The sequence below is a fragment of the Neofelis nebulosa genome, chromosome 12 (genome assembly GCF_028018385.1).
Source record: "Neofelis nebulosa isolate mNeoNeb1 chromosome 12, mNeoNeb1.pri, whole genome shotgun sequence".
Classification (NCBI taxonomy): Eukaryota; Metazoa; Chordata; class Mammalia; order Carnivora; family Felidae; genus Neofelis; species Neofelis nebulosa.
In genome coordinates, this window is record NC_080793.1 from 40,685,672 (window position 1) to 40,701,019 (window position 15,348).

A 15,348-nucleotide genomic window follows, 5' to 3' on the forward strand; every position below is an offset into this window, starting at 1 on the left:
TTTCTTAGATTACTAGTTTTCATATTCAATTAATACTTTTAAGTTTTATGGGTTCCTTTAGCAAATAGAAGGAAGATTGAATGTTCATTTACTTTAACTTTTAATCTTTTCTTACCACATTTATGTTTCAGATTTACAGTATGTTAAATTAATACATTAAAAATGTTTTCTATCTATTCTCTATCAATGGCTCATCCATTTTGATAAGGGATTATCCAAAGCAGCATTTATTACTTACATTTTTCTCTGCATATATAGGTTAATCCATTATGGTAATAAGAGATGGTTTTGCTTATAGGTACTTAGTTATGGTTGAGCTGGAATGCATTTGTAATTGGGGTTGCCCTTAAGCCAATTATAATTTTACAAGTAATTACACTCGAGGAAGATTTTATCCTATTTCAGATGATCTCTATATCTTCAGCTTAACATTTAATTTACATTAGGATTGATTATTCTTAAGGTAAATCCAAAGTTGAACTTAAATTCTGCTTTGGATAACGAACGGTCACCTGGCCAAGTTTTTTTTTTTTTTTACCTCTATCTGAAAATCCTTCTTATTATTTATTTAGTCATGGGGAAGAATTTTTCCTTATTAACTGTTTACAGGTAGCTCGTACACTGTCTATGTTTTCAGTTAACGTTTATGATTCATTGTTTAAAGTTTGTCTCTTTATTTATTATGTTCTAGCTAGTTCATTATACAAAGTATAAGGTTTAATCCTTCCTCCTTTTCGGGGGATGGCGGTGTTTGAAACTTTAGCGGGAAAAAATAGAATATCAAGCTCAGGAACATTGTGTGTTCAGTGTGTCACTGAATCAAGGACTGGGGTACATGGCAGCACCAGCAAACAAAATATACATAGAGATCCGCAGGGTCACAGCATGAAAACCGCTACCTGGCACAGGTAAGTCTGGGCACCTTCCGCATTCAGCAGCATGTTGGGGATCCCACCGGTGTTGCGGGACAGACGTCCGCTCTCGGGACTTTGCAAAGTGCCCTCTGACACATCCCCTTCCAGCAGCGAGTGGTGCATCTTCTTAGAAATTCTTCATCATGCTCCTCCTTTGAATCGGCCTTTCGGGCACTTCAACCAGAAGCAAGGTAGTGGCCACCTCCAGGAGCGCTGCCCACTCCACCTCGGGTATCATACGGGACACGAAGTCAAGGTCGAACTGCGCAGGGTTCGACCCGCCTCAGGTCGAACTGTTGAACTGCCTCCGACCTCGGTGGTCTGGAGGCTCGGGGGAGGGGGGCGGTGGGGGGGGGTCCCTGAGTGGGAGGGGTCCCTGAGCCCCACTCCCAACACCGGCACGCTCGGCAGGTGGTGAAAGAGCATCTTTCTGCCCCGGGGAACAAGGGGGTTAGCGCTCTGCCCGTCTTACTCCCAGGCAGCGCTACACACTGTCATTGTGTTAACCATGCATTAAACCAACCATTGTATTACCCAGTTATTGTATGAAATTTTTAGACTACTATTACTTATTTAATTCATATTATGTTTGGAGTTCTGTTTGAAGAAGGTGAGCTATGTGCATACGTCAAAGCCTGATTCAGTTGGGTTTTTTATTGTTAATTTACTTTTAACTGCTTGGTTCCCCAAAGGTTCTATTAATGGACTAAGAGGATGTAGCTCATTTTATATATACTGAGCTAACATTGTTACAGTAATTCTTGTTTTTATTTCATCACTCCTGAGAGTTTGCTGAAATGGTACTATACTAGCTAAATTAACAAGTGGATATGAAGATTTATTGATTATGGAAAAGGATTCTTTAGAGGATTTTAAAGTATTACAGTATTTTGGATTTTAAGCTACTGCTGGTAGTACTTTGGTGAACTTAAAAACATATATATATATATATATATATATATATATATATATATGAATATATCAATATATTTATGAATATATGCATATATATGAATATATGTATATGTATATTTAACATTGTATATACTAATACATTTCTCCTATTTGTTAGTATTCATGGGGATGCTTTCTTTGTATAGTTCCAGAATACTTTGTTTTGACTTATCTTTAGAGAATTTGATTTCAAAGTCAAGATTAGTTTTTTTAATCTTATCTATAGAATAGTTGAATTGGGAAAATCATTTCCTTTTTAAATACATCTTTGACAAAGACACATGAATAAACATATATTATTAAATATATTATTAAACCCTTGGAAATCCAAATAAATAACTTTTATTTTTATTTTTTTAATAATAATAAATAACTTTTAGATTCATTGGTTGCATATCTATCCCTAGGAAAATGAGAATCTCTATGTTGTTGGTGTATTATCATTTTTTCAAGGTGGTAGCCTTGAATACAATAATCTTATTCTCATTTTGAAACTGGGAAGAACAAGATGGCTTGTGAATGGATTAGTGAATGGACAATTTATTTCACTTAATTTTATATTGTTTCGTTTGTTTTAAAAAAGATGGTGCTATTACATTTATGTATTTCTTCCATTTGTTAACTCATACACACATGCACATGAGAGGAGGAAAATAATCCTAAGGGGTAAGTAGGAGGAAGTCCTGGAAAAAGTACAATTGGAGTTTTTCAAGCTCTGAGAAATGCTTCCGTCAGGACTCATAAACTATGAATAGCACATGTCTTTCAGGGGGCTGCACAGTGTTGGGTAAATGAGGAGGCAGAACTTGGCATGGGTGGTGAGAAAGTGGAAAATGACCTTAGCAGCTCCCTGGAAGCTGACAGCTTGGCGGTAACATTCCACAGAAAACATAAAAAAAACTTTCAGAATAGAATCAGTACTTGGAGAAGCCCACTCTGTGGCTGCAAATGAGTAAGACAGAGGAAAGGATACTTTGCAACCACAAAAGTTAATGAAACACCCTGTTCTTCAGGAAAGCATGCATGAGTGTGGTTTCTTTACCGGTGACAAGTCTATCTCCACTTTGAACTCCCTGCCTCCTAGATATATAAAAAAATGTATAGATTGATAGATGATAGATAGATAGAGAGAGAGACAGAGAGAGAGATTAGATAGATACCCAGTCATTGATTTCTTTGTGTTGTCTGACGGCATCCCACTCTGAATTATCCACGTCTCTAAATCCTACCTGGAATCTCTGGCACATGTGCAAATACGATAATAAGCTCCTTCTAACTCCCTTTTACAGAAACACTCCAGTGTTCCTCTGATGTGTGTTCTCCCTTGTAGCAAGAAGCTAAATAACCCCTATGTGTTTGGTGAGAGATGTGTGGTGATCATTGGTTGGGAAGCTTTGACAGTCATGGCAGGAGATGATCCTATGCTGGACTGAGATCATAAAGGCATACTAGAATGCTGATAAAATGGCCCTTCATCTTGTCTGCCATTGATGGTAGCTGGAAGATGTAACATACAAGAGAGAGCATTTCAGAATTGTTTAAAACATCATTTTGGTGGTGGTTCAAAGGGTACATTGGAATAGGAGTAGGACGGAAAGGAGATAATTTGGGTTGCGGTATTAGCAACCCGGACAAGAGGTGTCTAGTGTGTCTAGTGTGAATATAAAGATATAAAGAATTAGAGAGGAAAATTCCAGGGCATGGTAACTGATTCCATTGATGACATTTACTGAAAAGCAGTGTAGAAGAAACAGTTTTGGGGAGACTCGAATGATTTGTGGTTTAGGGGTTGCTTGTGAGATTACAGTTTTATAGCCCAGGAGGCAACTCAATCTTTTGATTTGAAACTCAGGAGAGATATTTGGGTTGGAATACAGATTTGGTTGCTACCAGCAGGTAGATGACAATAACAGCCATTTAATTTTTACAGGACATTTCGTTATGTCCTATACTGAATGAACCCTAAAGGCTCTACTATTCTAGTTTTTCTCTCTCCTTCTAGTGACAAATTGAAGCACTCAACTGTAAAACACCAAGTAAAATTGAGTGGGATAATTTGTACCTGCTTTAAGAAGGCAAGTAAACTAGATTCAGGCAACTCATAAATACAGTTTGGCTAGGAGGTAGGGTAATAAATATTCTCTCCAGTTCATGAATCTAGATTGTCAAGCAGGAAAGACTTTAGGGAAAGCATTGCTCAGCTAATTGCTCAGGTCCAACCATACCCATGACAATGGAGGGGATCACACGAATAGATGTGTAAGTGGAGGATTTCTCTTACAAGTGGTCTTGTCCTTTTTCCTTCTCCATGGGGAGATTATATATATGAACGAAGGATAGCAGTATCAGTAGGGAAGAGAAGCATGGTAATCCCTAGCCAGAGGATTTTCAGTAATTATTCATCTCCCATTCATTCTAGTCTAAAGGATTTTTTTCAGACAGTCAAAATCTTGAAGAGTATTTGGATCCTTATAGAACATTCTTAGTCCATGATTAGGTAAAGCCTTTGTATAGCAGGGTTTTGTTTTGTCCCCAGTAGCTGTAGTCTGTGCAGATTTACTGTTTGATCTCACCCTTATCACCCTTATTTTATTTGGAAGACAGCTTCGGAAGACATGAGAGTATATTGTAGGTCTAACAATATCAGACATTCATGCAGTAGACACCGTGTTACAAACTTACATGTATTATCATGTTGTATTGATTTGTCAGCACAAACTCATGAGTTAGTGAACAATTTCATCCTAATTTTAGGGTTGAAACAACTGAGATTTGGAAAAAAAAGTCTATTATAATATAATTAGTAGGTATTGGAATTGTCTCTAGAGTTAGAACTCTTAAGTTTTACATTTACATAATAGAAAATTAGTGCGTTGTCTTCTGATGAGGAAAAATATGTCACCGACCTAATCATTATATTGCCCTTGTTTGATAGCAACATTTTTCATAATTTGCTTCTATTTTTTGATTGGTTCAAAATAAAATCGCTGCCAAATTGTATGTTGGGTATAAATTAGTCTCTTAACATTTTACATAATGTGGCTTCAGTTTCTCACTGAGCGCACAATAATCCTCTTCTCCCTTTAATCTTCTCTAAAAACTGGAAAGTTCTTTTATTATATTTTATAATCACTCTGTCTTTTAAGTATGTTCTCTTGAAAAACAGAAGGCTCTAACATGGATGTATTGATGTTTTCCTTTTCTACTGTTTGTTTGCTTTTAACCCCTATTGTGTGAAGGGAGTTCTCTTTGATCTGTCAGCCCCCCTGCCAATTTTTCCTTTTGGTATCCTGTCTGTGAACGTTCGTGTGCTGACTGAAAACACAGTTTCTTGGATTCTACATTATATGAACTGAATCAGAGTCTCTAGGGATGAGGCGTATAAAGCTCAAGGGTTTTTATCAAGGATCCTATTTAAGTCTTATCAAGGATCCTAAGTAAGTCTTATACATACTATAGTTTGACAAGCACAGTTCTAGGGAGAGGTGATTGGACATAATTTTCTAGATTTTTATTTTTACCCTGCTAATCTTTAACTATATGATGAAAATACAAAATGTATTTTTATTTCCTCTGAAACTGCAGATAATACATTATCATTCCATACTCCTTATAAGTTTTGCAATATATTGTTAGTATCACATAATTAGTATATTAATATAATCATACATATAAAACTGAAGTGTGTAAAGATTCATTTATTTAACATGTGGTTCAGTGTTGGAATTTGCAAACATGAATTAACACCAAATTCTACCCCTGAAATCAATATTACACACTATGTTAACTAACTTGAATTTAAATAAAATCTTGGAAAAACAAAACCAGACATTTTTAAAGAAGAGCAAAGACTCACAGCTGTGGACACAGAGGATAAAAATTTTATTCTGAAAGGAAGAACAAGAGACAAGGAAGATCTTACCATATTATTGGAAAAGGTTAGAAATTTTCCTTATTTCACAGCTAGCATGGCTGAAAGAGGGAAGGTAACACTATTGTATAAGCTAAAGACATCATGATTCAGTTTATCAGTTATCTTAGAAGAAAAAAACCTAAATGGTTAGTCTTGCCACTTTCAAAACTACTGTAAACATAAAATTACTTAGGGTGAATAAACTGAATATAAAAAGATGGACTGGTTTTGAATTATGGTTAGGTAAGGGAATAGAAGGGACATGGGGGTAATAAGGCAGGAAATGGAAGCCATAGGGGCAGAAAATAAGAGGGCAGATCTAGGGAGGTTTATGAATTGACAATCATAGCAAATTAGTAAGGTTTATGTATCAGTGGGGAAACGCTGCAGGGGAAAGAATACAAGCATCTTAGACCGCTAATTGCTGCACACTATCTATTTCTTCCTCCTTCTTTAGGAGCAGATCATGAATATTACTTGGGTACTCAGTATTTTCACTGAGTTACAACACTCCCCATCCTTCATACCTAGATACGCTATGGAGACAATATTTGAGCCAATATGACATAAAGAAATTATAGAAGGTGGTTAATATTGTTAACCCAGTTGCGAGAAGCACTCTGTGTCCTTCCACTCCTCCTCTGTCCTGCTGTCTGGATTTGGATGTGGTGCACAGAGCTCCAGCAGCTCTCTTGTACCATGCAGTGCATAAGCATGGATGCCAAGCTTGGGTGTGGCAGCAGAATGATACAATAAACTCGTTCTCCTTGGTGATGCACACACCAACCTTGGACTACCCACGTCCAGAATTTTTATGTAAGAGAGAAATTCTACCTTGATTAGGATCCTAGCTTTGTTTGCTTATTTGTTAGTTATCTAAAGCTGAAACTAATTTGAACTTAAAAGGTAGTCAGCAAAGAGAGTAAATATGTTTCACTTTTTTTTCTCCATCTTTTCTTCAATTGACTTTAATGGAACCAAAATTTTAGCCCTAACTTTGGCTTTATTCTTCTTATTTTTTGGTCTTTATTTAAATTCCAGTTAATTAACATACAGTGTAATATTAATTTCAGGTGTACAACGCAGTGATTCACCACTTCTATACAACAGCTGGTGCTCATCACAAGTGCACTCCTTAACCCCATCACCTACTTAACTGATACCCCCACCCACCTATCCTCTGGTAACTATCAGTTTGTTCTCTATAGTTAAGACTCTATTTCTTGGCTTTCCTGCCTCTTTTTTGTCACCTATGATAATTTGTTTCTTCAATTCCACATATGAATGAAATCATATAGTATGTGTCTTTCCCTGATCGACTTATTTCACTTAACGTAATACTGTAGCTTCATCCACATCGTTGCAAATGGCAAAAATTCATTCTTTTTATGGCTGAGTAATATTCCATTATATATAAATATATATACCACATCTTCTTTATCCCTTCATCAGTCGATGGACATTTGGTCTCTTTCCATAATTTGGCTATTGTTGATAATGCTGCGATAAACATTGGGGTGCATGTATTCTTTTGAATCAGCATTTTTGTATCATTTGGGTAAATACCTAGTACTGCAATTGCTGGATCATAGGCTGTTCTTTTTTTTTAACTTTTTGAGGAACCTCCATACTATTTTCCAGAGCGACTGCCCCAGTTTGCATTTTCACCGACGGTGCAAATGGGTTCCCCTTTTTATGCATCCTTACCAACACATATTATTTCTTGTGTTGTTAATTTTAGCCATTCTGAATGGTATGAGGTGATATACCATTGTAGTTTTGATTTGTATTTCCCTGATGGTGATTAATGTAGAGCATCTTTTCATGTATCTGTTGGCCATCTATGTGTCAAACTTTCACTATTTGCAGATGATGTGGCACTCTATATAGAAAACCCGAGATTCCACCAAAAAATTGCTAGAAGTAATACAAAAATTCAGTAAAGTCTCAAGGTACAAAATCAATGTACAGAAATCTGTTGTATTCCTATACACCAATAATGAAACAGCGGAAAGAGAAATCAAGAAACCGATCCCAATTACAATTGCACCAAAACCATGAGATACCTAGGAATTAACCTAACCAAAGGGGTAAAAGGTCTGTACTCTGAAAACTATAAAACAATTATGAAAGAAATGGAAGAGAACACAAAGAAATGGAAAAAATTTCCATGCTCATAGATTGAAAGAACAAATATCATTAAAATGTCTATGCTACCCAATGCAATCTACACATTTAATTCAATCCCTATCAAAATACCAATAGCATTTTTCACAGAGCTAGAACAAACAATCCTAACATTTGTACGGAAACAAAAAAGACTCTGAATAGCCAAAGAAACCTTGAAAAAGAAGAGCAAAGCTGGAGGCATCATGATTCCGGGCTTCTAGTTATATTACAAAGCTGTAGTCATCAGGACAGTATGGTACTGACACAAAAACAGACACATTGATCAATGGAACAGAATAGAAAACCCAGAAATGAACCCACAATTATATGGTCAACTAGTCTTTGTCAAAGCGGGAAAGAATATCCAATGGAAAAAAGATAGTCTCTTCAATAAATGGTGTTGAGAAAACTGGACAGCAGCATAAACAACAATGAAGCTGGGCCACTTTCTTCTACCACACATAAAAATAAATTCAAATGGGTAAAAGACCTAAGTGTGAGGGAAGAAACCATCAAAATCCTAGAGGAGAACATAGGCAATAACTTCTTTAACAGCAGCTGTAGCAACTTTTTACTAGACATGTCATCAGAGGGAAGGGAAACAATGCAAAAAATGAACTATTAGGACTTAACCAATATAAAAAGCATCTGCGCAGCAAAATTAAAAGGCAACCTTCAGAATGGGAGAAGATAATTGCCAATGACTATCTGATAAGGGTTAGTATCCAAAATCTATAAAGAACTTATCAAACTCAATACCCAAAAAACAAATAATCCAGTTAAGAATGGGCAGAAGACATGAATAGACACTTTTCCTAATTTAGGCTTTAAACTCAAATGTCTGGGAATTCCTTTAGCAATAGAGGAAAAGACATCATACGTACTCATATCCAAAGAAAGCTATTCTGCATCAAGGAGTCTAGACAGAGACTTGAAGAAGGATGGCACTTTAGAGTTTGTGCTTGCTGATATGCCTGGGTGGCTCAATGAATTAAGAGTCTGACTCTTGATTTTGGCTCTAGTCATGATCTCAGGGGCATGAGTTCAAGCCCCACGTCGGGCTACATGCTAAGCTTGGAGTCTGCTTAAGATTCTCTCTCTCTCCCTCACTCTCTGCCTCTCTCTCTTTCTCTCCCCAAAAAAAGAAATTTAGGGTTTCTGCTTGCTAATAAATAATGATGTTATTGGTTAATACAGTTAATGATGTCACTAGTCAAAATCTTTAATTCCTTAAACAAATCATTGCCAACTCATATATCTAGTACATGTTGGTCTGAGAATCATAGGCAATATTACCTTAGTGCCTGGTCCTGCACTTTTCAAGCAACTGCTTTATAATCTACTCCTATCAGTCTGACCTTTATTTCTTACATTCTGAAAGTGGTATTTCAGGAAAAAAAAGCAATGAGCAAAGATCCTGAAGCAATGAAACAGAGCCCTCAGCTTTAATAATTTTGATAATATGTACATTTGTGAATGAGCTGTGTGAATTTTTTTATTGACAGTGATGGTAGATTTAGCTGATCCATCTTTGGTAAAAGAGGAATTGACTAAGGGTCAAATTCTTAGATGTCCCTCAGATTAGAGGGAAGGGCCACAGAATCAACTGTTCATTCTTTCTTTTTGTTTGTTTATTTTTTTCCTATAATTTCAGTTTGTCTTGTTTTGTATACTTTTGTGTAGACTGAAACTTAAATAATTCATAGTTATGTAATGGTATTTTGCTTTTGATATATCTACTAATTTTCCCAAGTCTGCTAATGTGATCACTAGAAAATGTAATTAAAGGAAGTGATGGACAAGTATTTTGTTTCTGTAGCCCTAACACTTAAAACATTTACTAGACAATCTAATTGAAAACACATTTTTCAACAAATTAGGAAAACATTAAAATAACAGGAGATAGCCATATACAAAGTCCTATAAATTCATAAAAAGGCTACACTATGAATATAAATATCATTTAAATTGAATTTAAGTGCATATAGTGGCCTGATTCACAATTAACACAGGAAAGTAAGGGTCTACACATTTGCTGTGATTTCAGGAAGTACAAAATACAAAATTAGCTGTTTTTTTTCTTTACCAGCTAAATTATGTCTGAAATCCAAAAGTGGAATTAAATAGCAGAGCTTCCCTTGAGCACAAAGGACTGGATTCATACTTTTACTTTTGCTTTCTCCCAATACTCACTATAATTGCTCTAGTAAAGACTAGATGCACAGGGACCAAGGGAAGGAGAGATCACAATATATTTGTGGAAGAGGGAAAACAGGTAGATGAATGTTCAGTGATTTAAAAGAGCAGGGAAATTAGAAATCCAAACAAGTGGTCAGGAAAATGCAAAAGACAGACAATTCATATTCAACCATGGAAAGGCTCAGATACAAGAGGCAACAGGGGTCTCCAAAAATGGAGATTCAGGTGGAGAAGTTTTGTTTTAATTGTATAAGATGCTGTTTGTTACCTGATCCCTTTTCACATCTGGCACAGCTGGCAACTACAGTTGCTCAGTGCCAACAGGAGAAATTCACTCTATCAAGAGTCATACTAGATACTATACTAGAAGGAATCCAGACTCTGGGATGTTAGTCACAGATAGCAGGGGTATTAAGTGAAATGCAATACACTGAGCTGTGAGATTCATCAGCCCATTTGCACAGTTACCTATCACTGTCAGGCTTAAAATCCGTCATTAGGAGTGTGAAAGTTTCATTTCTAGATAAAAGCCTGTACAAGGTAATATTCTTAAAAATACTGACTGTAGGGGTTCCCCTGTCAAAACATGTCAACTGGAGGTAGATCACCCACCAGTTTGCAAGCCCTGGTCAAGCATTCAGACCCTCAATATACTTTCCAGTGCTTCTTACTAACAGGAGTTCATAGCAAATAATGGCAGGAAATTTAGGTAAGCAATTCAATATGAAAGGCAAAGACCAAAATGAAAAGATGTAAAGGAAATGACATATATATATGTGTGTGTGTGTGTGTGTGTGTGTGTGTGTAATGAGAGAGAATATGAGTGCAAGTGAGCATGCAAACAGGAAACAGGAATAAATATTTATATTCTCAGAGGAAATTAGAAAATATTCCATGACATAAGAAAAAAGATGCTAAAGATAAAATTTAGAAAATCATAAAAAGGCTTGATGGATATTTAAAATATGATAGCTCAGTCAGTTAAGCCTCCGTCTTTGGCTCAGGTCATCATCTCATAGCTCATGGTTCAATCCCCCTGTTGGGTTCTGTGTGGACAGCTCAGAGCATGGAACCTGCTTCAGATTCTGTGTCTCCCTCTCTCTGCCACTCCCCCACTTGCATTCTGTCTCTCTCTCAAAAATAAACATTACAAAAAAATAAAATATTATAGCAGAAATTAAGAATGAAAGAATTGGAAGCAAAATTGAAATACTCTCTCAAAGAGTAGGAAAAAAGATCATGCAATGAAAAAGTGAAAGTAAAAGTAAAAGTGAAAAAGTAATGATATTAGGGAATAACTATAGGTTGTCCAGTAACTGAATGATAAAAATTCCAGAGAAAGAGAGAACTGAGAAGCTAGAGGAGAGAAAATTAGCAGGCAAATAATTTTTAAATTATTTGCCTGATAATTTTCAATTATCAATAATTAATATGTTTCCAGATTGAATAGGTCTGATAGTGTCTAGAAAATATATTTTAAAAGGTATATCAAAAAGGAATCTGAGCAATGAGAAAATCCTAAAAAAAATATATATGTATATATCTATATGTATGTGTATATATGTGTGTGTGTGTGTGTGTGTGTGTGTGTGTGTATAGAGAGATAGAGAGAGAGAGAGGGACATACAAGGTATCTAAAAATTTCCTCTCTTGCGCTCTTTCCAAGGACTCTACCGAAAGAGGCATTCCACCAAAATGAGACAATGAATTAAAGAGTGAAATATATTTTAAGAAACAGAGGATTAAAGCTGTATCTGGGAAAGAATCTCCCCCAAAAATTAAAACTGAAGAGTCCAAGATATCAACTTTGCATTGAATTTGGAGAACAATTCAGTTCTCAGAGTCCAGATTTGAGAAGGATTTAGTACTCCCAAAGAAATATTTTCAGAAATAAAACACACCAAATAGGATGTTTGATGATTTTTAATATTTTTAAGAGGAAATTTACAATTCTGATTGGTAGTTTGGAAGTCGGTTACTGATACATTAAGATACAAAGAACAAAGCAAACAAAACAAAAATAATTGTTACTTAAAGGACAATGAAAAGAAAGAAAATGAAAATGAAATCATAATGTACTTCAGCAAAACATTTTATTTATAATGTAATAAAGACATTGCCAAGCATTGACTTTAGCAAACATTATTAATAACTGAGGAGCTGGAGAAATGGAAGGATGTTTTGATTTACAATTTAAGAGACCTGCTAAATCCATACTGGATATTTTTAAAAACTAAAAACCAGAAACAATACTATAAATACATTACTTAGAAACATGTAGTTAAATGTGAAATTATCAAGTGAAAGAGTTGAAATAGGTTGTTTCTGAGAAAGAGAATATATAGTAAGAAAGGGGGAGTGTTTTTCATAAAAATGTCATGCATTTTGCAAGATGGACTACACTATAATATTTTCATTTATAATTCTAAATAAAAGAAAAAATATTTTCTAGAAGATGTAAATATTCCTTGCACAATAACATCTTAAGGCTGTTATGCCTTTGTAATTGGAGTGTTCAATATTATCAGCTCTTTCTTAAGCTGGCTTTGCACAGAATTGGAGGAGAAGGAAGCAGGGGCCACTGTCTGTGGGGGTGAATGGAAGAGGAAGACACAGCCATACATATCCATTTCATACTTTCTAGCTTACCCTGCTGCTGCTTGGGGCACTATTTATTATCTAACGGCAAAAGATCAAACATAATTCACTATGTTAAAAATAACAAGTCACTATTTTAATGAAGAAAAAGTACAAAAAGCCAGAAAATATTGAAATATATTTTTATGATAATAAATACATAATAAATCTATGTTATTATGTAATTCTATTATTAAGAAATATGTTTTGGATTTGTATCATACACTATACAAAGTGACACAAAGCAGGACTCTAACTTTTACAGTGACTTCAAATGATTCTGTGCTATGGCAGAATGATTTACTTACAATCAGGACTTTTTTTTTTTTTTTTTTAATCATGACTGTTCTTCTGTTACCATTTTTATGCCACCTTCCTTTGGGAATCAATATTAATACTATTTCCAAGCATGATAGGAAGATCAATCTGAGAGTTATTTTTTCCAACGGTTGCCTCCAAGGACCTGTTTATAAAGTTAAACCTCTTCTCAAGGACTCTTCTTCTGATGTGATTGAGTGAAGAGATTGATGAAGTCAAACAAACTTGCAAAAATCTTTTAGGAAAAAACTCTATAAAACAGAAAAACCCCTGATCTTTAGGTAAAACAGGCCTTTGCCTTCTCTCTCTCTCCCCCTCTCCCTCCTTCCCTTCCTCTCCGTCTCCCCAGATGCATATGCAAATACACCACACACACATCAATATAAGTAAATGCATCTATCATCTATCATCGCCCTATCTATGTACAGTTACAGGCTGAAAGGTGTGTTGAATTGTCATGGCAATAGATATTACAAAAGATCAGATTGCAATATTATTATCTACTGTTATTTTTCACATAATGTTGAGCTACATATTAATGATAGATGGAGCATGCTTCTAATGGTCTTAATCACCTGAAGCAAATGGAGCATTGTCTAATCTTTGAGTATTTCCCAAAGAAACATTATATAAAGATCTCCTGGATATTTTTTAAAGTTGCAAATTACCAAGTCAATGTCTACAGAATTATCATGTCCAGAAACAGAGCCCAGGATATGGACTTTTAAAATACTTGCTTCTTTGTGAAAAAGTGAAAATCACTGTCTGGGTCCTTCCTTACATTTGCTATGCATTTCTCAGTATGAAATAGGATCCTATTGTCATTAACATGACCAGCATTTAAATTTTGGCTCAAACAATCTATTGCACTGCACTGCAAAAGAATATGAAAATTTAGAAAGAACTATATAGTTCTTAGATTAGATTAAACCAGTGGCTCCTGAGAGTGGTTCTGTATACTAGCTGGATCAGTATCTTGTGGACACTTTTATTTAAAATAGATTAGGATATGTTAACTAAAATTTAAACAAACACTTGAAACAACAAAAATAGATTAGTAACTTTCCCCATAACCCTAAGATCACAGCTTTCTAGAGCGTATTCTGATAAGTAATAGATAAAAATTGAGCTGTTTCAAACTACCTGCTTAGACTGAGGTGATTTTTGTCTTAAACACAGCCTTTATTTATATTTAATTATAATAAACACTGAATAATAATAGTTTCTGCCACAGTTTTAAGGTTCTGTTGCATAAAGCCACAGACACAATGCCTGAAAGATAGATCTTCCCTAGAGTTACAAATTTAAAGGGTAAGAAATCACAGGGGTGGGGTGTGGGGTGGAGAATCCTTGCTTTAATTTGTCACTGGGCTTTGAGATCTTGACTCTTGTAGAAATAGGAATTCATCCCTTAGGCTCACAGGTATTTTTTCCAAACTACAATGGACTTTCAGAACCTTGAATGAAGGTCTGAGGGAGCACATGGTATAAGATATTTTCTGAAGACAAGATATTAAGTCACATGTGTCATGAAGGAGCAGTGAAACTTCAGATACAGTGACAGGAATATAATTGCCAGAGAACTTCAAGAAAAAAAATCTTGTCATCAAAGATAGATTTCTTTTAAAGGGCTGGAAAGACCCCAAATATTTATAATGGTTATCTGTGAGTTACAGGGACAATTTAAAATTTTTTCTTCTTTATAGAATTCTTTAATTTTTTCTCAGTAAAGATCATGCAATAGTATTATATTCAGGAAAAATAATATGTTTTCTGAAAAATTTTAACATGCTTCCCTAAATGGAAAAATAGGTAGGTTTATTTTTATTTTTATTTTTTTATGGTCACATTGCTGGAAAGTGAGCTGGCAAATATTCAAACTTTGGTCAGTCTACTTCAGGCTCTGCCTCGGTTCACAAAATTTGCGTCTATGTAGTAGAAAGTGTTCCTGGTTAATTTGGGCATTTGAGATTTTTCAGATTTGGGTTTGAGGGTTCCAGTATGTCTCTAGGAGTGAAGAGCCATCTTGACAATAGCTATAGTGTGGTAGGACAGTCAGAGAAAAGGCCATGATATGGGAGAATATGCTTAATTAAATTTACCTACAGTGTTTCTTTAGGAGATAATGGGACTTTATGAATTGAGATTGTTAATAAAGTTAATAGAGGACATATCCAAGTAAAATATAGGATATTCCTGTTTTTCTTTTATGTGAGATTCCCAGAAAGACCAAAGGATTTTTGA

At 35.2% G+C, this 15,348-nt stretch overlaps 1 protein-coding gene across 1 annotated transcript in view; it reads right to left on the reverse strand.

Annotated features, from left to right (window-relative positions):
- Nucleotides 1-878: 878 nt before the first annotated feature.
- Nucleotides 879-15,348, reverse strand: part of LOC131490752 (multifunctional methyltransferase subunit TRM112-like protein) — a 59,998-nt gene continuing 45,528 nt past the window's right edge. The window contains 3 exon segments of the mRNA XM_058693228.1: nt 879-1,042; nt 1,045-1,068; nt 1,071-1,196. Of these exon segments, the coding sequence (XP_058549211.1) occupies nt 879-1,042; nt 1,045-1,068; nt 1,071-1,196 (314 nt within the window).